This window comes from Rhea americana, unplaced genomic scaffold (genome assembly GCF_003343005.1).
Source record: "Rhea americana isolate MKP2758 unplaced genomic scaffold, rheAme1 scaffold_14, whole genome shotgun sequence".
Lineage (NCBI taxonomy): Eukaryota > Metazoa > Chordata > Aves > Rheiformes > Rheidae > Rhea > Rhea americana.
The window spans coordinates 8788478-8813022 of NW_028185483.1; the positions used below are offsets into that span (position 1 = coordinate 8788478).

Sequence of the window (24545 nt, forward strand, 5' to 3'; positions counted from 1 at the left end):
ACCCTGGGCCCTTGCTGGGTTTGTTGCATTACATTGTAGGCTCTCAAAACCACATGTAAATGAGGCACTCAGTACATCAGGGCATGTCGTAGTGGCTTGCTCCTGCTGTTGTGTCTTGCTGATACAGCTGTTCCTTGGCTAACACAACTGGAATCACTAGCTTCCTCTTCAGCTGGAATAGAAGTTTATGCTGGCCCCTGCTCAGTCATAATTTCCTGCATTTTTTCTGCTGCTCTTCTGCAAATTTCTGGTATTGTCTTGTTCTGCTGAGAATGATGCAGAGGGCATCAACTTTGTGGGTACGTGTCAGTAAGTCATCACATTCCTGGAGTTTGAGCCTCCCTCGGTGCAGCCAGAGGAAGACTTGTCACATGCCCTGGATAAAAAGGGAAGTCCAAATTGGTGGAAAGCCATGATCTTAGGAGCTGCATATAAAGATGTTGGCTTAAAGTTGGTCTCAGCTTTGGGATCTGAAGTGCAAGGTTGTTGCAGAGTAAGAGTGAGAGCAAAGAACACTGCATGATAGAGAAAGGGGTCTTTAAGTGGGGGATGTACCTCRTATCTAACACTCTGTGAGAAGTAGGGTGCATAGAGGATACCTGCTTTACCTAAAAGGCTTGCCTACCCCTGCTGTGCCAGGAAGTCCTGAGGAGATGGTGCAGTAAAACCTAAGAACCTCAGTGTTTATCTTAATAGCACATTTTTGTCAGATAGACATCAAGGCAGGAAGAGGCACACAGCATGACATGTCCCGTACAGGAAACTGAACTGTCAGGGGTCGCAGCCTGAAAGATACCCTGTGGGGCTGAAGGGTACTATGCAAGGGTGAGTGTGCGAAGGGGCAGGAATAGAGGGGCATGGGGAGCTTGTGGATCCATGGCCAAATCTAATCTTCTGCTTTTAGGGGTGAAGAGAAAAGGGACTGAAATAAGTAATATGCCTGAAAGCAGAGAGCACTGGGGAGCATGTTAGGGTGGGACTCGTTAAACAGGGAATCCCCGCTCTGTTGTGTTCCTGCTAAGCCCGTCATGGAGTTTGGCATTCCCTGCTCTGCTCAGCAGTTCCTGCCACTGTTAGGCCTAAAAAAGGGAGTAGTCTTCAAGTTTACATCAACAGTTGGTCCACGATACTGGTTCATGAGACTTCCTCTGGGGCTTGGTCCTGTCCTTTCTGGCACATTTGTTCCCAAAGTAGATGGAATTTATACATTGCCACTGTAATGGTGCTGTGCATACGTTTGTAAAGCAGTGGAGGAATATCATTTAACTTATGTTTGCAAGTGCCTGGAATGGATGAGTTGTCTGTGAAGAGCAGGCAGGGAAGTGGGTGTATGTACRTAAAATAAGGAAGYGCCTACAGGACAGCATTATAGCGAAAGCTCTCGTACCTTTCCTGGGAAGTCAGCATGACTAGGTGCTTCTCTGAAGTGCTTGCACGTTGAGCATGGGGAATGAGCAGGAGAAATGAGAGATGCACATGCAGTTGCAGAGCTGTGATCTCGTTGGGATCATGTAGAAGTGGTGGGATACCTCGCATGACTGGTGTGTTGTAATGGATGGATACAGGCCCTTTAGGAAGGACAGGCTGGTTTGGAGAGGAGGGGGAGTTGTACTTTTTATGCGAGCRCCATGGGGAGGCATGGAGCTATGTCTGGGGACAGATTATGAGCCAGCTGAGAGCTGGTTTCGGTGTTTTCTACACACTGCTTGGTCAGAAAGAAGTAGTAGTTGAGGCCTTCTTCAGACAACTAGAAGAAGCCTCATGTTTGCAGGCTCAGGTCCTCATGGGGGATTTTAACCACACAGATATGTACTGAAGGGACAACATAGCAGGGCAATCCAGAAGGCTTCTAGAGTGCATTGATGGCAACTTCCTGACACAATGATTGAGCATCTGATGAGGAGAGGTGCTTTACTGGGACCTCATACTTACAAAGAAGGAAGGACTGGTCCAGGCTGGGAGCAGCTTTGGCTGCAGTGGTCATAAGATGGTGGAGTTCAGGATCCTGCAAAGAAGAAGCAGGGCAAAAAGCAGGATCACATCCCTGGTCTTCAGAAGAGCAAACTGGGTTCTTCAGGGACCTTCTTGGAAGAATCCCATGGGATAGGGCCTTAGAAGGAAGAGGGGTCCCAGAGAACTGGTTAAATTTCAAGGATCACCTCCTCCATTCTCAAGATTGGTTCGTCCTGATGAATGTAAAATCAAGCAAAGGTGGCCAGAGGCCTGCGTGGATGAACAAGGAGCTCCTGACAAAACTCAGATTTAAAAAGGGAGGTGGAAGCAGGAGGAGGTGACCATGGAGGAACGTAGGGACATTGTTTGAGGGTGCAAGGATGGTGCTGGGCTGCCAGCACAAGAGAGACGTGGGCATACTGGTGTGAGTACAGCAAAGGGCCACAAAGGTAATTAAGGAATTGCAGCATCTGACGTACAATGAGAGGCTGAGCTGGGATTATTTAGCCTGGCGAAGAGAAGGCTCGAGGGGGATCTTGGCAGTGTTTATAGATATCTGGTGGCAGGGAGTATAAAGGGTGGAGCCAGACTTGTGGTATCCAGTGAAAGGATAAGATGCAGTGGGCCCAAATTGTAACACAGGAAATTCCACTTATATGTAAGAAAAAGCTTTTTTACTGTAAGGGTGATCAAACACTGTAACAGGCTGSCCAGAGAGGTCGTAGAGTCTCCAACCTTGGCAGTACTCAAAACCCTACTGTAGTGGACCCTGCTTTGAGCAGGGATTTGGACTAGATGATCTCCAGAGGTGCCATCCAACCTCAAACATTCTGTGATTCTCAGCAAGTATACTGTAGTTAGGTCTTTATTAGACTTTGGTAGTTTTTTTGTTTGTTTGTTTGTTTTGTCTGCTGATATCTGCATTGTGAATGCAGCATGCTTTGGAGTATGCTGAATAGAAATGACAGTATTAATGCTAATTCACTTGCCCAGAAGGTGTTCAGTCTGAAATATCTTTTCTTATTTTGTCAACCTGTGGATAGTCCTGTTTCTTGAAAAGCTTGCCTGTTGTCTGTCAGCCCAACAGGGGCTTGCAATGGCCTGTTGGCTACACGGGATATTTAAGAGTCATTTTACAGTTCTGTGAGTTTTTGTTTCAGAAGCTGCTAGTAAAGCAAATTTTACATTTCCCTTAAAAGTGAGATCAGATTTACTGCGCTGGATGCCTGCAGTGTCTGTGGTGATTTATGGGTCTGGCAAAGCTTCCAGACCTTTTCCCTGCTTTCCAGTTGCATAGCCAGGACCTAATGCAAAGCAGCAGGCTTGAACATTAAATAAGATAATCAGCTTCTGCAGTGGGGACATGGCATGACTGAAGATGGCTGCTTCTGCTAGTCTGTGATATTAATCCTCCATCAGACTTGATTCTTGGCTTTTGGTTCCCTTTGTAGCTCAACTGCCTTGGATGGGAATTGTGTGAAGGTCAGTGTTTCTGACTTTTCCACCATGTGATCTGTATTTTTGCTCACCTAGTTTTTAAGTGTAAATGAAAGATCTTCCTCCCTGGGGAAACAGAGGGCTACRAACTATTCTCCTTTGTCCCCCTGCACATCTGTGGATGGTACAGGCATCATGCCATGCTCTTGTTCTCTTTCTTTGCTGTGCCTCTGTTTCTCTCAGAACCCAATGTCTGTTGGCTTGAAAAAGCCTCTTTAATAAGATGGAGGAGGAAGTATTAAAGCTTGATTATCCCAGAACACCAGCATTTTTCGTAGTGCATTTCTCTGCCATGAACTCTGCAGTTGCACATTGTAGTCCTGTCTGGCTCCATAGTTTTAGCTCCTGTTTTGTGTGGCAGCTGGATTTAACTGCAGGTTTAAGAATGCTCCAGCAGAAATGAAGGCCATGATTTGAATATTAAGTTCTCTCTTGTGTGTTTGTATGCATGTGTATCAGTCTGTCTGTACTTTTTTTTGAACACTAGACCTTTGTGTTAAGGTTGCATGGCTTTAGTTTTCCAAATCTATTAATTTTTGAAGAGCTCTGGCATCATGACTTAATGATTTCTTTGAAGGATAGTTTTGGGATTGTGATGGTGCACTAACTTTGCAGACTGATGGCACTCGAACCTGAACAGCACTATTTAAAAAAAGATTGTTGTGGAACCTGTGAATGACTATGTGCATTTTGTACTGAGAATATATACTTTTTGCCACCCAGCTGTTCTGATTTCCACTATTGCTTGGAATCCTTGTCCAAAAATCTTTGAAGCCAAAAGATACAGCTGCCAAACTATAATGTAACAGCTCCTCAGCTGATGTAAATCATGTAACTCTCTTGTCTTAAATGTCTTACATCAGTGGAGTTAATCTGATTTAAACCAGCTGGGGAGTTGGTATGCGGTGTACGGAGGTGGAGACAACGTAGCTGTTGTCTGTGCTTGAGATCTATAAATCCTGTTTTAATGTGGTATGGCCAGACCTGATGAGCTAGAGGAAGAGTTGATGCATTTCAATGATTTTTGCAAAGGAGAAGTGATAGGAAAGTTACACAGAGTAGAAAAGCAGAGTTCAAACTTGGAAGGAGCTGCCAAGATGAGGATGTTGCCAGCATGAAATGATCTTGAGATCTGCAGAGATTCAGGCTAGGAGGAAATAGGAGGACAGGGACTCAGAACTTTTTATTTTCCTTTTCCGTATCCAGATTCAGAGGTGGCTTCTCACTTGCTGATGGTTTTAATCCTGTTAGTTGCTTGTCATTTTAGTGTCATAAYTTAGAGGATCCAGCAAACTTTTTATAATGTTTCTTAGGGACATATAAATATCTTAGTTGGTCTACCTGGAAGGCAAGAGCACACTGAGCAGATGATAGAAATAACATGGCTACTTCAAGGCACACGAGACAGACTACTGATGTCTAAGGTTAGGGTTAGGAGAGGGGAAAAAAAGGCTAGCGCTCCCTTTGAGTTGAGGTGGTGAAGGGGCAGCCAAGGGAATCTGTGGGCTGCTGAAAGAGTTCTCCCTGAGAACTTGCTCACTTGGGCCAAGGCTGGGAGTCCTGGGCTAAGGCTCACATGGTGGCAACCCTGGCGGTAGGGTTCAAGTAACATGCAGGGTGAGGAGTGAGAAAGCCTATAGCTTCAGTTGGACCAAGACTGAAAAGGGGCTGTCAAAGGAGAGTCAGGCCTGTGAAAAATTTTTTTTTTCCCACCGTAATTTACTCCTTTTGTGGTCTTGGTCTAATTTTACAGCAAAGAATTATTATGGAAGCTCGTAGCTTCCTTTGGCAGCCGCATGCAAGCTTAAGCTCTAGGCTTCATCTCTTAACCATAATGCTAGAGCTTGACCTAGCCAAGGAAGTTCTCAGGGAGATTTTAGTGGCCCTCACCTTCCTTTGACAGCCCTTTTGTAGCCCCGCTGAAGCTGAAGATCTAGGGTTGGTTTCTATCCTGACCTTAGCCTGAGGATTTGTTTGTGGCTGAGCCTTAGACCAACCCAAACATGGTACAGGTGACAAAGTCACTAGAGATTAATTCTGGCAGCCCCTTCGCAGACCTGCTCCATCAGGGGCTCTACGCTTTGTCTCTGCCTTAACTCCATCTCTGTTCGTAAACTTAGGGCTTGGTCTTGGCGGGTCATTAGACTAAGCCCCTCATCCTTGTCCCAAATTAGGAGTTTCTCAAGGGAGAATTATTTTAGCAGCCCACAATTTCCTTTGTTAGCCCCTTTGCAGCCCTACTCCAGCTTGGACATGTTTAACTGGCATCACATCTCAGCTGTGTGCAAAACAGACATTACTCCTTCTATTTTGCTCTGTTTACTGCAATTYCACTGCAAGTTTTTTATGGTGTTGGATTAGATCATTTCATGGATAAGAGCCATATGGCTTAAGGAGAAGCCACAGTTGTGGGGGTGATGCCTCATAATACCTAGGGGAAACATTCAGAGTGTGTGCAACCCATGTGCTTTGCAATTCTTGTAGGCACACGTCCACTGGGGGTTGCTTTTCTTTAGTACTGAATTCTTTTGGATTCTTTGTCTTTGTTTCACTCTTTCATAGTGGCACCCAGGACTCCTCCTCTCCCTTCTCTCCTATTAGAAGGAAGAGGCTTTCCTTCCTGAATGGTTACCTAGGGCGTGCTTTTCAGGACTGTTACCTCTTGGCTTGGCTATAGCAATGCATCATAGCTGTTTGTAGGCACAGGTGCTTGACACTGTGTGTCCTCAAAAAAATGCAGTGTTCCTCCTTGGCAGAACTGGCCATTACTAGCACAGTAAATACTGATCCCCAAACGGTTTTCTTGTTCAAGACCTTCATCACGATGCTGCAAACAGTCCTCAACTTGACTAGGATATCCAAATAGGAGGTGGGGACTGYGGGCAGCAGCTGTGTTTCTCTGGCAAGAGAGAGTGCATTGCTAGTTTGGGAGATGGAGCCATTCCAGGGCAGTCTGCAAACTGTGGAGAGGAATTGATGGGGAACCAAGGACCACCAAAATGTCCTGGCTTYCTTGAGTTTAGCTCATAGCAGTATGTCAAGATAGAAAATATCTTTTTGAACCAAATGCGGTGTAGTGCCTAAAATTATCTGCTGTGGAAGGCTGAAAGGAAGAATGAGCCTTATGTATCTTATACTGCTTGGTACACTGCTAGACATGTCCTGGTTCCCCAGGGACAAGGTGTGCTATCTTTGTAGCCTCTATGACAGAGAAACAAAATGGCACCAAGCAGGTAACCACAAGGAGCAAACAAATATGCAGGTGTCTATATTCAGAGTCTGCAATTGTGACTGCAACATGAGGTTGAAAACATGTTTCAGCAAGAGAGTCTGATGGCAAATAGTGGTAGGTAGTTGTTTCTGAGCACAACAGGAACGCTGCTACAGGTACCATCAATTTTCTAGTGTGTAGAGTCTAGTCTCGTTCCTTGCTGTGAGGTTTCRGTGTGGGGGGGTAGGTGACTGTGTAATAGGAGGAGGTTTGCTCGAGTGTAGAGATGCTTGTAGCACTGCCTCTTTTCTTCTGGCTGTAATTTTAATCTTCCAGGATGGCTTTGGTCTGTCAGGCTGTCTCTTTACTGAAGAGGCAATCTCCCTCCTAGACTGTCCTCATCTGTCCTTGGAGCACCATGCAGAACACCCTAGGCATGAGAAGAGGGACAAGTATTGTGGGGGCAGAGAGAGGGGCAGCACTGGGATGTCTCCCAGCCCAGTCCTGTTCATTCTTTAACAATATCATGGCTGGTGCCAGTGTACTGATTTTGGTTGTGTAGTGCTTGTACAGTAGGAGTTAGCTGAAGCACCAGACTTAATTAAATAGAAAGTAATGTTTTATGGTTATCTCCAGCTTGGCCAGAGCCAGAAAGGTTCAACTGGGTGGTATCATGAGCAGCTGCTGGGTAGCCCAGGGAAAGACGTCGTCACCATCATCCAGGAACCTGGGCAGACCTTTGAAAACTCCCTTTTTGTATTTGACTCTATTGGTAATGCTGACTGTATGCTGCAGCAAGATCATGGTGTCAGACAAAAGGGCATGGGACAGAAGGAAAAAATATGGGCCAGAAACTCAGAATTCAGATAACTTTTGTCTGAAGATTCTGTCTGACACATATTCTCAATGAAACTGCTTCATGGCTTATCTCTACTGACTGAGCCAGAGGAGATGAGTCTATAAGCTGCAAGGGAATCTCTGAAACATTGCCTGGAGGAAGCGTGTGTCATGTGGAGTTAGGGTAGTAGTAGGACTTGATTGAAGGTGGCATTTGACAAATTGTAGACAGCAGGATTTCCTTGCTGGTCAGAGCAGCTGGCAGTCTTCCTGAGGGGCTTACCATCATCCCTGAATGTACTTCTCCTCCTCCCCGTTCCTGGCAGCGTGGAGGGAAGCACTCAGGGTTTCTCTTCTGCTGAACAATCCAGCGTGAAGGCAGAAGCCCTGCCAACGGGTGAGAGATTAGTGCAGAGGCCCCTGGCTTTACGGTTCCTGTGATGCGAGTGGTTAGCTCTTACATGGTATGCTGCACCTTACAGGCACTGGTGAAATGCTAATTAATCCTGACGTTACAGGCACTGGTGAAATGCTAACTAATTAATCCTGACGTCATTCTGGGTAGCTGGGGAGAGGGCTAGAGCGCTGCTTCTCCAAACTTGACAGGATGCAGCCAAGCAGAGCTAGGCTGGGAGAACATGGTGTTGCTGGTTGGTGAGGGAGGGTTTGTAGGGACTGGATTCCTTCTCACGCTAACAAGGCCATTCTGTGTCTGCAAGGGGCGCAGCAAAATAAATACAAATGCCAGGTTTAATTCAGTTAACAGGATCTCTATAGAGTCAGGCTCGGTGATCCCCAGAAAACCAGCTTAACAGGGTAGTTGCCCTCTTTATGCCCAGCCTCTCTGCTGCTTCAGTGCCACCTGCTTCATCCTAGACCTGTGGATATGCAGAAGGCTCTAATGGCATACAGTAAGAGACACAGAAGGGTGTCTAGCTAACAACATGGGAAAGAGACAGATGCGGTTGAACTCTTGCACCACGTCTACTTTAAATACTTTGAAAGCATGGGACCAAAAACGGAAAGAGAGCAAATTCCTCAACTGGTTTATTTCAGTACTAGGAATCTGGGAAAGAAACTGGATGGATTGGGAAGCTTCACTGGTGAGAAAATACTTGACATAATTATCACTACTGAAATTGGTGAGATGATATATATACTAAATTATTAAAGTCACTGGCTGCAGTGCTTGCTTAAGAAACATAGTGGATAAGAGAGGTGGAAGCTGGGTGGTGCTCTATAGTAAAGATACAACTAGAGACTTGTTGACTGATAACTGAGAAGCTTGATTTCCAGCTGCATTTAACAAGGTTGTTAATCAAAGGCTTCTAAGGGAACCAAGCAGTAATGGGATAAGTGAATAAGTTTTCATATGGCTAGGTAAAGATAGAGAAATACTAAGAAAGGAGAACAAACTGCATTACGCACTCTTTAAATTTATGGCATACCAACATGGTGTGTTAGGGAGAAACCTGGAAAACGTTCAGAGTGAAGCAGTAGCTTCCACACAAGACGAACCTGATGGACTGTGACTCTCCAGTCTGGAAAAGAGCTGAGTAAGGAGGTTACGACTGAGTCGGGAAAGCCACGGTTTATACGAAGCAGGCATCAGTTGACTGCCTCTGCTTGTACAAGTTCTAGGGGATGTCGAATTTAGTTAGAGGCAGGTTTAGAACAGACTAAATGAGGTGTTATTCATATATATGTAATTGATCCATGGAACTCCTTTCCACAGAATTTTGTAGATACTAAAATTTATCTCAGCCCAAGGAGATGCTAGACTAGCTCACAAAAAAGAAAGCTATTGAAAGCTGTAATGTGAGAGATGCCACTTCTGTCTCAGGAGCTGCCTGAGCTGCAAGTTAGGTGGGAGTGTGCTGCAGGGCCATGTGGCTCTCTCACTCAATGGAGAAGCAAAGGCTGTTGCAAGAAAACAGGCAACACAGTACACGGAAATGGCCACCAGCAGAGGGCTGTGCCATTGGCTTCATAGCAGATGTCCAGGATAGTGGCCTGTGACACACTGGGATCAAACTGGATGATCCAGTAGTCTTCATGGCCTCAAACTCTGAGCTCGGTGACTTCTCTGGCTCATTATCTGTGACGGTACTGGTCATTAAATGTTGACCAGTGTGTAAAGATGTTTGTCTGAGCTGCCTGTTAATCACAGAGCCACAGGCCGCTTGGGAATTAATACTACTTGAAATTGGCTCCTGCTGCTGGCTACAAGTTGATTTAGGAGATGATCTCTCATGAAATTGATATGTGCCTTGTAAGTGCTCTGGCAGYCTCAGCCTGGACAAAGCAAACAGCCTTTGTGAGCAATGACTTGTGCTTTTCCCACAAAGCTGGCCTGCAGAGAGGGCAAAGGCCAGGCTGGAGAAATGCTGCGGAGAGCTCCGAGCTGCACTGTGTCTTCTCGCAGCGTCTTCCCTTCCACTCGCACGCACAGAGCAGCCCTGCCTTCTGACAGCAAAGGCTGACCCGCCRGTTCCTATAGGAGAGGATGGGCCAGTACCAAGATCTCCGTGTTCAAGTGGTCTCTCGGGTTGTGTTTCAGTTCCCAGAGGTAAACGCGCAAGCCTGGTCTGACCCTGAGAGCACTCCCTGTGGTTTGCTTGGGGTGATAGTCTACACTTCAAGCAAGCTTTACATTTGGCTCTGATGATGGAAAATGTGTGGGGGCCAGGAGGAGTGTTTTAAGTAGAGGTATCAAGAAAGTAGTCTGWTAGGTGGAACAGCATGTTTACAAGCAAGCTGTCTTATGCTGACATGCTTCTGTAAAACAGGCATACAGTATTCTGAAAATATTATATATTGCTGTTRAAAAACATGAGTTTATATATGCCCATGTGTGAGAGTTTGCTGTTACTGCTGGAACATTTGAATTCTTCATGCAAGATTGCTCAGGTCATTCTAGAAATCTCGTTTGCCTAAGAATTGCCGGAGCCAGATGCCTGTGCTGCCACTGGCCTGTGTATTATGTGATTTCATCATAGGGAAACACAAGCCAAGATTTTCTGTCCTGAGAGCCTGAAGTTGGGCTGTCTGTTTGGATGTCCTGAGCACCATCAGGCCCAGGGAAGCCGGAGAGCTGCTAGGCAYGGTGCCTGTTGGAGACAGGCCTCTAGTCCTCTCTGCCCTTCCCAGAATGGCTTCTGGGGTCAGCACTTCATACATACACTGTTTACGCTCTATGGCACCAGTCTGCACTGGTAGAGGGCTCCTGCGGTGTGCTAATCCCATGTCACACGCTGAACACACAAGCGTGCATCAGAGGTTTGTTATGTGGCACCCTGCAGAGTGACATGAGCAAGCACAATCTCCTTTTCTTCCTTTCTTTCAGTTGCTGGATAATTCCTTGTACACAGTGAAGTTACCCATATAATTTGGTGAATATTAAATTTGAATAAGTGAACATTTTAAAAGTGTGCCATCCTGACCCTTTACTGCTGGCTGAGCATTGCGACCTTCACTGAACTGCAGCGTGTCAGGGTAGCAGAGATGCAGCAAGTTTGGAGAGCGTTTGAAAGAGAGCATCTGTATCCCAGATGTTCCAGGTCTGGCTCCACTTCCTTGCAGTGGGGATGTTAGGAAAAGGGACAGACAATCTGGGTCAGTGGTGCGCTCATGGGAGATTCTCCCAGAGCTATGTGCTCCCCAAATGCCGTTCCCTTGAGATGTTGCAGAAGCAAAAGGGTTTCTTTTCCGGCAGAATGTTCCCATTTTTACGAGGATGGAGGGAGCATTCATAGTTCTGATGGCCTCTCAGAACTGCTCTTGGTGCATTGGGCGTTTTTCGCTGCTTGGACTGCTCTGGGGGTCAGCCTGGATGCTACCCTCCAGGGYGCTTGGCCTGGCTGCTTTCCCGAGCATGCTGGCCTGGTCGTGCTGCTGGCGTGCGCTGTGTCCCTGGTCTGTGCCCGCTGCAAGCTCGTGAGCAGCCAGGCTCCACTGTGCTGTGCAGCGTGCACGCAGGCAGGCTGCTTTGATGCCAGCGATGTCGTTGCTGTTTAACAGGAGAGGCGGGTTCAGGACAGTCCCCCGGATGCTCYGGCACCGAGGAGGCCTGTTTCCCACAGCATGATCACCGTTCTGGTCCAACGTGACCTGCAGCCCCTTGGGGTGGTGTCACTTTTCATTATTTCCATTGGCTGCCCCTTGCTGTAGTGCCGGCATCGATTATTTTGGATGTCCTAGATCTGTCAGACCAAGGCAGGCGTGTGCTGTTATTTCACCTCCTGCAGAGTGACACGGTCTCGGCATTTGCCCTGCCGGGGCAGTTATTTAGATAAACACCCTGGTGTGCTGGGCAGCAGGAAGCTTCCTGCTGGCCCTCCTAGCAACAGACATTATTTTTAAGGGAGGGGATACCCTTTTCCTTTTGTAACTAGCCCCTCTCTCCTTTTATATAAAAGGTTAGCAGCGTGGAAGCTACTTCAAGTCATCCTGCATTAAAATCTTAAGCCTGCTCAAAGGCTGGCCCAGCTGGGTTTGTGGGAACTGCTGTCCCCCAAGGTCTTGCTGGCAGCTCTGCCTTAGCTTTTTAGAGTTTAGCAAGATAAAACAGGGACAGCATCTGCCTGCAGCTCTGCTGCCTCTTCCACTGCACAGTTTGTAGTTAATTGAGACATGAGATCATTTACCTTAATGCGTTTATTTTCCTGAATCTCTTTTCGGTTTCTCTTTCCATCTCACCTGTTCATTGCTTTAYGCTTTTCCGTCCTTACTCCTTTGTAATATATGRCAGCCTGGAATKAAATCTTATTTGGTCTGATGGTAAGGTTTCCTGCTGCTCTAACTCTAGCTACAGAAAGTGTCTTCACACTCCTCCTCCCCCAGTGACACTGCATATGAAATATGTAACGAGCAGCACTTAACAACTTCATCTTGGGAGTTGTTGAGTGCTCAGTATTGTGTGTGGTAYGGAGTCCAGGCAAGGTCCAGGGAGCTTAGCACCATTAAAGACATCATTGGTGTCTTRGACCTTAATGGATTATGGGGAGACAATCAGATGTACAGGAAAAATTAATCTCTGGAACAAAATGTATRATTTTCCTAAGTTTTCTCTTTCCCTCTTCCTCATAGTGACCACACATTATGGAGCGACCTCACTGCTTGCCCCAGAGGTAACAAGACACAAATACCCCATATGCTTGTGGCCAGGCCAGTACAGAGGTAGCAGGAGATGGGGTGAAATGGGCCCTTCCCCTTGTGCACAGGGTCTCTCTCGAGTCGGGAGCAGGGCATGGAAATAGAAGTGGGGACAGAGACATTTATCTGGACCAGGCAAGAGCAGTCAGGCTGCTGCAGCGAACACACTGGGGTCCCCAAAGCTGTACCAGATCCTTTWGCTTGTGTAGATAGTTGCTCCAGGGCTTTTACAGATGTACTGAAAGCCTCTCTGAGCCACTCAGTTTCCAGAGCTGATGTTGAAAACTTTCTTTCCCCCGTGTCAGTGTGCTCAAAGGTGACACTCAGCATTCTCCAAGGTCTAATTCTCCAGGGCTTGCAGGCAACTGAGGAAGTACATGGGCTTTGCAGAAAGACTGGCCTACTGAGGGGACCTGAGGCAGATGGTGGCAGAGCCACCACATTGTGGAGCTGATAAGTAACAGTGCTGTCCAGGAGCTGCTGTGTATGGGTTTTAGCAATGATTTGTCATCTGGAGCTGGCAGTCAGCTTAACTTTTTAATTAGCTAATAGGCTGGAATTGCTGTGAAGAAGCTGCCTTTCCTCTCCCCTGGGTGCAAGGAGTTGTAGAAATCTGCTTAATGACATCGTTAGCCAGCTGGGACTGCTCTGTTTTCTTGAGTATGTCCTTCTCCATCCTAGATGTCCTCTTGACTTCATATTCGCAGGTAGGCAACCTCTCTGGGAGAGATGTATGCCTTCGACAGGGCTGACTGGCTTCCTGAGGACAGCACGCCACAGGAAGCCAGCCAGCTGGTGGGTGGATTCACTGGTTAGCCCATTTTTCACCAGCTGATGCAGGYGGTGGGTGCAGAACAGTCAGGCAACACAGCCACTTTTTTTTTCAGTTTAATCCCAGGCAGCTTGTGGGAAAAGCCTGGGCCTCCCTTCTGTGGCACAGGGGTGAGAGCTGGGAGCTTTGCTAGCACCTACATCCTAGCTGCCAAGAGAGGTCAAATAGAGGAACTCTACAGGGAACTACAGCATGCGGCTAGAGAGGTTGGGTCATGGTGTAACCACATGATCAGCACGCTGGGGGACATCCCATGGGGCTCATCTGTCTCCAGGATCTTTCTGTGGCTGGCAAAGTGGCACTTGGACTACGAGCCAAACTCAGAGCAGGGCTTGTGGTTCTCCTCCCCAATCAGAGTTGCTCAAATGTTTTATGTAAATTTTGTCTTGATGCTCTTGTTCTGAGCGTGGTGACGGGGAGAGGGACATGTGGACAAATGGCCAGAACATTGATTTCCAGGCCTCTCAGTGGCAGAAATATGAAGAAGGGAGCAGCAGCAGAGACCTCTGATGAGAGAGAGGGCAGAGCTGCCCATTAGGATGGCCACAGTAATATAGGTGATCCTTGGCAGGGATGGAGGAGCTGCATTTAACTGCAAGCTTGGAGATTAAGCTATCAGCACCTGGATAAGTTCCTCTGAGGTATGGTTTTAAAGGATCTTTTTTTTGTGTGTGTGCAGGGATGATGAGCTCCAGAGTGGTATCAAGTCCTGGGAGAGCCTTGCAGCCTCTCCAAGCTGAGGCGCTTTGCCAGAAGCCGTACCGTGCAGCGTTGCCCCAGCTGCTATGAGGCTGTTTGCTTCGGGGGGAGGGGGCTTACAGAACATCTCCCGACCCGCGACCACGCGCGGGGAACCGTTTTTCCAAAGCACAAGTTCTGCAGCGGAAGGGAAGTGTCAACATCTCTGTTCGAGGCGGATCTGCCTCCCGGCCTCGGTCTGCACTGGCCTCCCCCGGGATGGCGGGCCGCCCCGCTCTCGCCTGCTAGCTGGTGGTGGGCTGTGTGGAGCGTGTCACGTTTGCACGCGCGCGTGCACGCTCCTGCCGCTGGCTGCAGCCCGCCGGCTTCCTCCGGGTGAGGCTCGCCTGTTTTGTCAGGGTCAGCCCCGTGGCAGGCAGGTGGGCGGGCAGGCAGGAGTGATTAATCCTGGAAGCAGAAAGGGAGACTTTATCTATCGAGAAAATAAGCCCTGAAAAGGGGAACACACAACAAAACAGGAAGCTGCTCGCAACTCTCATGACAGCAGAAGGGAAAACTGCCGGGGAGCAGCCAGGAACACTGGGGTTAGCAAAACAAAGGAAGCTTCTAACAAAGGACAGCCAGAAGAACAGAGTATGTTTGTATAAATAAACTCGGCATTTCCATGGCTGGCTTACCATGGCTCTGGCATCGCTGCCTGGCACCGCAGCGGKGCTTGTGCAGTGCTGCCTGCTGCAGCCATAGCAGGAGGCTTTAAGMAACAGTTGGCTGATGCTGGTGGTGCAATATGTAGCACCCTCCGCATTGCATACTCCCCTCTAGAGCGTGCTACCTACGCCGTGCCCAAGCCCAGCCTTGGCACTGGTCACTGGGGTGATACATTTCTTGGCCTCACGTCTCTCTGAGCCGCCGAGGGCAGGGCGTGCTGGTTTCTCAGCTGATGCGAGCAGCTTTGCAAGCCCCGCGGTGCATGTGAGGTCAAAGCTTCGCGTGTTGCTGTCGGCGGCATGCTGCCCACTGGAGCAGAGGCTGTTTAGCACTGGCCCAGGYGGTTTATTGCCTCAGGCAGCAGTTCAAAAGTTGCTGCTGATCACCACTCCTGATTTCGGTAGGATGTGAGAATCCTTTCCGTTGTCTGAGCACCGCTGGCAGTTGTGGAGAGGAGGCTGCGGACTGCAGGCCAGGGCRTGCTGGTCAGGTCCCCCAGGTGTGTGACAGGCAGGTGTGCGAGGAGTGATGACTCCTGAAAACATAAGAAGAGCTTTTTTGTCCCAAGATACAGCTGACAGAGGAGGCTGACTGCAAGCAGCAGCCTGGGGACAGTAGTTGTGCTTGGTCATGCCTGGGTGTGGGTTGGGCCTTCCTCAGGTGACAGGGGCATCCAACCCATGCAGAGCCAGGTTTCACCTCTCCCTGTCGGAGGGCTGYGGGGCCTGGATCAAGCACGCAGACACTGTTTTGTGACTGCTGGTTGATGCATAGCATGCTGGGCCCTGGGGCAGCAGCATAGGAGGAGAGAGCTGTCGGCTGGTGAGAGCGTGACTTGTGGGTGGCAAAAATCATCAGAGGGGTCGGAGCCGYGTTCCAGCCAATGGACAGAGGTGAGGGGCAGCTGTCCAGATGTGCCTAGCATTTGCAGAAAAGCAGGTCTGAGCCTTCCAGCCCTGTTAACCCCCTAAACTGAGAGCCCAGGTTGGCTGGGACTTGCTCCTTCTGATAGTTTGAATGAAGTGGCAAAATCCACATTTGTTCCATGCCATTTCTTGAGACCCCTGAAGGCAGCTCCGCAGGCACTCAGAGCCTGTGCAGCCAGCAGGGGACACTCCTGTCCCTTTGCTGTGCAGTGTCGCTCATCCTGCTGGCTGCAGCCGCCTGCGGTCCCTGCAGAGGAGTCTGAGCTGCTTTGAATCCAGCAGCTGCACGTCCTTGCCCATCACCAGGGCCTTTGCCATTTTGCCACTGCGTGGGCTCCGGGAAGGTGCAGGGCCTGATAGGGGAGAGGGAGCTACTGAATCCTGTATTGCAGGAATCACTCCTGCTGGCTCTGCAGGGAAAGGCAAAGCAGCAGGCCTGGCTTATGCACTAAATCAGGGCTTATCAGCAAGGCACCAACAGGAATCTCAGTGGTGTCCTCCTTGATCTTACCTCTTCTGTTCTGCCTCAAAGATCATGCCTGGCAGTGGGCCAAGGGCACCAGCCTCTGGCCCCCTATRTTGCTGTCATGTAGCAAAAAAAGGTGCGGAGAGGTTGAGGTGCTCTAGAGAACTGCATGCTCTGCTTGTCTGTGGCAAGGCAGCTGTTCTGCTGCACATCCCCAGCAGTGCATTTAACCTTGGATTGTGTCTCTGCAGTTAGCAAATCTTAGGTCCTGCAACATCTTCATGTGAGAGGTGTATATGTGTCCTTTTGTGAGCCCCTGGCCAGCGAATCACTGAAAATCTCCACCAGCAGTCTGGTAGCGCAGATCTTGTCTGCGAGCAGATAGGGTTAGGATTAATAATACTCAAGTCAAGCCCAAATAGTTTTTTCAGGCAATGCAGGCTCCTTAGAGATCCAGTCGTGCTCAGGCAGTCCGCTCCAACTGAGCCCAGAGAGTGTTTGCCCGTGGGGGAAAGCGGGACCTCATCTGATACATGCAGGAGGCATGTCTCCTTGTTGGCATTTAGGTTAGGAGTAGTTAGGACCAGTGTCCTAAGAGCAGGCTTGTTCAGAGAGGTGGAGACCTTGTTGTGCTGGCTGGTAGGAGCAGAACCAAATCACTGCCAGTTTCAGCAGCAGGCACCTACCAAAGGGCCTGTGTGAGACTTTGGCACTACGTAGCCATGGCAGGGCAATGGGCGTAGGCAACCCCTACTGCCCTCTTGCCATTTTCCCCAGTACAGCCCAACTGGATAGAGAAAAGGAATACACTAGAAGGGTCTGTAGCAGGGGAGGGGTGCAATGCTGCTGGAGGAGTGGCTGTTGTCTGCAGAGCTTGTGTCGCAGTGGCTTTGCTCTGTGAGCAGCTCCGGGGCCTTCCTGGAGTGACTCGACCAGAGCAGCAGCGGGAGCGTTGGCTCCGGTGTCAGGCCTGCTGCAGGCAGGATTTCCTCCTTTGACTGGGGAGCTGAGCTCAKGCAAACACGCCCGTCAATCACCTGGGGAGCTACACCAACTCAACGATGTTACAATTCTTCTAGTTTCTTCTAGTCGAAAGCTATTTAAACCACTGCTAGATTAACAGTAGTTAAGACATGGCATTGGCTGGACGGCTTTTGGACTTTGCATTGTTGATGGCAACTCTCCATTTCATTATTCGTTGTTTGACACAATTTGTTATTATCTTTACTCATTTCCCATCTTTGCAGATTGATGTGATTGGCATGACTGTAGGTGGCAGTATGCTTTTGTTTTGTATGGAAGAAGAGAGTTTGGAGTAGAGATTAATGTTTAGGCCTCCACTCCTATGCCTGCAATCTGGGCTTTTCGATCTGGGCTTTTTTTTTTGTCAGGGCTTGAGCACAGCTCTCACATAGAAGGTTATCAGGACTGACTTTAAAGAATTTACCCACATAATAGAAATACATCTCTGCTACCTGGAAAGAAGAAGCTTGGATATAGTGCTTCTCAGCACTAGCACTCCTTGGGTTCCCCATACCTACATCCAGAGATGCCAGGCGTACAGGAGCTTTTTAGTTCGGATAGGAAGCTCTCAAATTGCATGTCATAATCCAGATAATGGTTTTGGCCCCAACCAGATGACCTGTATGCACCTGAGACCGGTGGACACCTTGACTGCATCTGGAGGGGAAAGTGTTAACCCACACTACTCTTGGTATATACAGTGTTTTTATGTGGATTTGACCTAGCTACCTGCAACCTGGGGGAGGCAGTGACTCATTGAGAGCCAAGGAGCTGGAGCAGGGAAGCGTGAGTAGCCACTGAAGGGGATCTCCTTTGCACCCACCAGGTTTGCAGCTGATAGCTGGGGTTCCCAGAGGGAGTTGTGCCCACAGGCTTATGCATGTGGCAGCTGCCCCCAAGCTCTGTKCTCCTGCTTCTGCATCTCCTCCTATTGTCCTGATCTTTCATCCCCTTTTCTGTTATTAAATCCACTAATGACTGTTTCTTGCTAAGCTGTCCTCTAGCCTTAGGGCAAACATAGGGCCATGGAGCCCAAAGCTGCTGTCAGCTCCTGGGATCTCTGTATTTGTAGGCTGCTCTGAACAGTGAAGGCATGTGTAGTGGTCAAGAAGGGCTCAGTTAGTAAAAGCTGCTACAGGATTGCTCCATGGAGCAAGTGGGAAGCTCACAGGGAGTGTCGTGCCCTCGTATGCAGTGTGTGTTGCTGGGCTGACAGAACCAGCTCTTGAAGCCAGCAGACATCTGCCCTGACTTCAAGGTCCTGGACTTGCTTCCTCYCACTAACACTGTAGCTGCCTCTTGGGTAGCTGCTGAGCATCTTTCATGCTCTGTTTGGTTTGGCCAAAGCAGCTTGCCTCCTCTCTGCRCACCCCTTCTGCAAGTTGTGTTCACTCAGTTATTCGAGGCAAATCACCTTTTCTTGAGGAGAGTAGTTTGCTTGGAAAGGTCACATTGCATGTCCACAGATTCTTAATGGCAGGATGATCTGACTCRCTGCAAGTCAGCCTGCTCCTGTGCCTCAGTGGCTGCACTCGGAGGGCACTGCCCATGCTGTGCTGTGAGCGCAGAGCATGGATCCAGCCCCTTCTGTGAAGGGCTAGCAGATGTGCTCCAAAAGCAGCCTCCTGCCAGAGGCGTTCCTGTGCTCTGTTTAGTGATGGGCTCTGGCTCTGCTGCAGCAGCTGAACAGCTCGCCAGGCCCCTTGGCACGCACCACTCCAGAGCGCCTGTTCTTCTTCTTGTCCAGCTCTGCCAGATCCCGGGAGAGGGCTCTGGGTGCCRGGATGTATGGAAGCGACCTCCATCTGCCTGCAGCCCTTGCTGGCCTGAGACTCACAGGGGAAGAGAGAGGRCCTGCACAAGAGAGAGTCTGTGCCAGCAGCTCCCGAGTCCCGCTTTGGGACAGCGGATTGATTCTCCCCCCTTCTGGTAACCAAGCCCCAGTGCAAGATGGCCTGGGCACTGGCGCTGGCTTACTCCCCGGCAGTTTCTAGCATGGTGGATCCTGCTCTGGGTTTGTTTGGATCCCACGTTCTTTTGGCCAGTCTTTCACCTCTGGAGCACGGCAGGGTTGTAAGAGCCGGAGGGAGGGTTTGAGTCAGCGTGGTGAAGGCAGGCTCCAGGTGTTGAATGCCACGKTCCCTGCTTTGTGGTGAGGATGTGTCGAAGTCCACACGGCCATCGCTTGGTGCGAGTCAGAGTAAGCCTTTAGCAGAGCCAAGCCCAGACAGCATCCCCTCTGTGGCTGCTGTTACGAGGCTGCAGTAAAAAATTACGAGCTCTAAGTGGGGCCAGCCTAGGTCATAAAACTGTCACTGCTAATGGAAATCTCCAGTTTGAGTAGCTTAGCTCCCCTGTATGCACGATGGCTGGAAGAGCCAGAGTTGAACAAAGAGCATAAAATATTTTATGGCAAAGTTAGAAAACTCACTTTCCGAGCAAAACGCTTAATGTTTTCCCACATTTTCAGCTGGCCCCTTCCAAGCAGTTTGTGCCTAAGAGAGGAGATCATGTGATTCCTCCACCCTCACGTAGYAGTCAGGGCAAAGTGCGTGGTAAGAGGACAAAATGCCGTGATAAATCATAAATATTAGTGCCTGACTCCTTGCCAGTCACAGACAGTGATCACAGAGAAATCATCTTAGCCATCTGTGCAAGGAGCATCTGGCAGAATAGCATTTAGTGTTAGCTACACTCATTTTTGTGTCTGTGTCACAGTTATTGCATGCTTGAAAAAAGGAAAAGTTTTTTTTTTCTTGTTTAATTTGTTGGCTACATTTTCCTGGGGCTTTTCTTTTCTGCCAGCACAGAGAGGAGTGCAGGGTGAGGGTGCCAGAGCAGGCAGGGATGGGAAAAATGGAGGAAGCAGGGAGTTAGAGTTTCCCCCCAAGCTTAGCCTTCACTCTCAGTTGTGATTAACTGCAGCTAGTGCTTGTCTGTAATTTTAGAGAACAATCAGATGATGTGCCTCGTGGTTGATTTAATTGAAACCTGATGAGCCGTCTCAGGCCTGCTTTGCAGTGGGGGTAAACTGTGCTGGAGTTGTCCCCTGCTGTTGCAAGGGCTGGGAGTGCTTCCCGGAGCAAGCCTGGGGATGCCACCTCGTTTCCCCCCTGCTTTCCAGCGCCTTGGATGTTTGAGGCCCCCCGTCCTCGTTTCTCCCTGGCTGGGGTTGTGCTGGAGGGCACTTTACCATGTCTCCTCATGCTGAAGAGAGAGATTTGTCTTCTCCTCTGGAAGACCGTCCTGATCCTTTACCACAGGTTTGGTGGGTCCAAAATGTGGTTTGGGGCAGAGTCAAAAAAAAAATAATAAAAAAGAAAGAAAGAAAGGAAAAAAGAAAGCAAGCCTTGGGCTTGCCACAGAGACTCCAGCAGGATGTGCTTGTCGCTGCCGGGGGGATCCCGGGGCTGGGCTCCTCCTGGAGGGACCCGTGAGGCAGGTCGGTGGCCGTGGCTTTTTGGGAACGGGAGCGGCTGGCAGCCCTGTCCGCTCTTGCCGTGACGTGCCTCGTCGCGGCAGCCGCGAAGCCCCCGAGAGGGAGCTCTGCGGAGCCGCCAGCTGCCGAGCGCAGGCGTCGGTGCCGACGAAGGGGGCACGGGGCAGGCTGCCGTGCCGCGGGCCGCCGCGGCTCTGCGTCCGCCCGGTGAGGCCCGCCGTTGTCGGGCGTCCCCGTGCCCGCTGCCCGCGGACGGGTGGTCCTCTGGGCAGAGCCGGTGTGGGGCAGCGCGCGGAGCCGGGGAAGCGTGTGCGGACGCCCCCCTGGTGTAGGRGGGGACCAAGCGGCGAAAGTTGGTTTCGTGAGCAGGTCTGAATAGTCCCTAGGCAGTAGCATAAGGGATTTGGGGGCTCATGCCGCTGTGGTATGGACCAGGCGGGAAGTCTAGGCTTGGCTGAGGAATAGCTTTAAGGGGGAATTAGATTTGGGGTATTTGGGATGCCTGTCTCGTTCCCCGTTGCAGAAATCCTTCACTCTGCCTATTCATCTGCTTGAATTGTGCTAGCAATTTTTAAGGCAGTTAGGAAGGCTGAGGGAAATTGCTTTCAGGTCAAGACCTGCTTTAGCCTGTAGTGAATTACTACGCCTGAGTTTTAAATCTTTGCAAACAGAGGATTATGGTGGTGGTAAATACTGGGTAGGCCTGGGGATTGCCTTACTGCAGGATGAAGTGAGTACAGCTTTCCCTTTAGTAGATAGAGAATGGTGGATGCTTAAAAAAAAAAAAAAAATAAATTGAGATATAGCTTGGGTTATAGCTCCGATAGTATTTCTCCTTGATTTGTATTTCTGCTTGGAAACTTCACAGGCTAAGCTCTGTATTTCTTGCTGAATCTCACAGGGCTTTTTCCTTCTTAAATGAGGACAGTATGTTAGATATGACCAATTGCTGAGAGCCATGGATTAGTGCAGGATTTGCAAAAAAATCAGAGCTGCTGTGCAGCCCTGTGTTTGGCTAAAACACAAACATGAAGTGATAAATGTATTTGAAATGGAAAAGTTACATTCCTGCACTGAAAGATAGCTGTGTGTGCCTGGTTGCTCTCATCATCTCTGAGTCTGTAGTCCTGACAGTTGCTTTTGAGTTTGGAAAAAACAAAAAACAAACAAACTTCTTCCTGCTTTCAGCATAATGGTGATAGCAGGCCGCATACAGTAACACCCCAAGGCCAGGAGGTGCAGGACACATGGTGATATGAAGACTATAGCGTGGGCAAAGCCAAGAAAAATATGGAGTCCCAGCAGCCGAGCTGATAACTCCTGAGAGCACCGGCCTGCCTGGGGTCGGCACACGTTCACGAATGCTCAGAGTTGCGGGTCCACAGCTGGAGGARGAGAGCCGGCCTGGCACGATGATGTGCATGGTGCTGGGGCCACAGGGTGCCAGACCCTTTCTCGATGACCTGTGCTCCAGCCAGGGAGGAAGTGTGCAACACAGGGTGAGGGGAGGATGGGGTCATCCTCCTATCTGGAAATACCTGGCAGTAGGAAGGATGAGAGCCTTATTTGCTAATTACTGTGAAAACAGTGGTAGAGGGATACTGAAATGCACATCTAGCCTGCRGAAGGCTGTAACAGTACCTGTACAAAGTGGGGACTGAAACAGGTTGACGCAGTCTTTTTAATCCAATTAGCACTGGGTGCTAAGCATCCCGGCCAATTTGCTCTTGGCTTTTATAACACACACAAATAGCTCTGGCATTGCATAAGATGGTGGCCATTGGAGACTACCTGAARCATGAGGGACATGTTCATGGTTCCTGAGCAGGGCTGAGTTTTGCTGGTCAGATGGTAGCTACAGCTTTGCCCAGGCTGAGGGAACCAAGTGGACAGTCTGATCTCTCTGAGGCTCAGCATTTGCATTTGCTACGTTTCACTTAGCCTGCTGCAATCTGTACAGCATTCCTGAACCCACCCAAGACAAGCAGTCTTGGAAAGGCATGTCTCCTCCAGCCTCTCCCAAACAATGTTTTCATAAATTGGTCTCATGTTCTGCAGAGGAGACTGACAAAAGCTGGCAGGGGCTGGGTGGCTGTGGCCAGCCCTTACTCTACTTTCTCCTGCGATAGTGAGTTGCCAGTCTCCTTTCCTCCTTGGTGAGGGAAGGAGCTGTCTGTCTTGCTGCTGCAAACAGATTAAGGAGCCATTCACCATCACCATGCTTCTGACCAAGGGGCCATGACAGGGGTGAGAAAGGGGGAGGAATTAGGCACATTTGTACCAGTTCCTAAGGGCTTTGACTGGTGACACTGGCAGAGGCAGCAAGGGCTGGAAAGGCCATGGAATCACACTTCTCCCTGACTCCTCAGATAAAGATATGTGTCTTGCCTCATTTTGTAGCTGAACAGAGGGGCTGACCACTGCACTGCCAGCATCTTGATTTCCCTACCAGCRGTGATGTCGCTCCGCTGGTCTGACGGGTTCACAGCATGCATTGCTAGATGCTCTGCCCAAGCACAGRATGTAAGTGTTATTTCTGGAGGAGCACACTGTGCAATGGTCCTGAGCCTGCTCATGGGCTCAGGGCTGGCCTTAAAAATGATATCCTGCAGCCTCTTTACACTCTGATTTTGTCACTGCAGGTGGAAGATGCTTCCGTATCTGCACGACCCTGCTTGTCTCCAACAGTATATTGTCAGTTATAATAAAGTTTTCAGGCTGTTCTAGACCATCAGCAGTTTTCTACATGCAGAGTATCGTACTCTCTGCCCTTGGGGAAGCCTGCATCAGGCCACTGCAAGCTAATAAGCTTGTGCAGGTGTTATCGAGGGTGTAATGTGGCTTACTGAATTAACTGTTGTGGTCCACAATGGGAATTACTCTATTTGATACTTAGACCCAGGGATAGTAACATGGGCTGGAGAACTGCATAGCAGAAGGTGAACATGGGATTTTGTATGACCCTTTCTTCAGAAGGGGGGAAAAATACCAGTTGTGGAGCTGAGCTGGAGCTCCTTTTTGCTTTTTTCAATGGTATAGAAACCAATCTTCTGTCTGGTGGAGGGGTTTGATAGAAGCAAAAGGTCATCAGAAATGGTTTCTGGTGTAAATCATGCCTCAAACATAGAAGGTAAATGCTGTCATGATGGTTGAAGGYTGGTAGCTTTATATAGGGGTTGCAACAGGAATGTTTTTGCCCTAGATTGGCTCAGAATCTTGCCCACTGGGCTGGTTGGGCAAAGTCTTTGCTGAGTTTAAGTCATTACGTCTCTGTTGGTATTCACTGAGTTAAGTTTTTTCTTTTATTTTTTCTATTTGTGCTTTCAGAAATAACGCGAATCATCCAGGTAGACTTGGACCTGAAATACAAGACCAACATCCGAGACCTGTTTGAGGAGTTTGACAACTTCCAGGAAGGAGCTGTCATTGGGATTGCCAGGGAAATGCAACCAGTTTACAGGTATAGCAGCATGCCCAGGACAGGAGCATGAGGAAGAGGGGATGGGCAGTAGCTGGCTTTTATATTTTCTGTTCAACTCAGTTTGGTCTTTGGAACAAGATCGACAGAGAAAGAGTCTCCCCATTTTAATCTCAGCAGAGGAATTTAATCAGAAACTCCTAAGCAGACATGAACAAAGTGTACAGCATCACTATCATTTCCTTGGTTTCACACATCACATCAAAGCTTTCAGAACTGAGTTCCTGATAGTCAGTGCCTAAATCCGTATTTAGGCTCACAGAATACCTGTTAGATGAGTGTTTCCCAAGTCATTTTTATTTAGATGTCTAACTGAATTTTG

At 49.0% G+C, this 24545-nt stretch overlaps 1 protein-coding gene across 1 annotated transcript in view; it reads left to right on the forward strand.

Moving 5' to 3' along the window:
- The window catches only part of XXYLT1 (xyloside xylosyltransferase 1), a 68124-nt gene that overhangs the window by 12898 nt on the left and 30681 nt on the right, over positions 1 to 24545 (forward strand). Inside the window, exon 3 of the mRNA XM_085298665.1 lies at positions 24073 to 24205. Within this exon, the coding sequence (XP_085154791.1) occupies positions 24073 to 24205 (133 nt within the window). The remainder of the gene's footprint in view (positions 1 to 24072; positions 24206 to 24545) is intronic.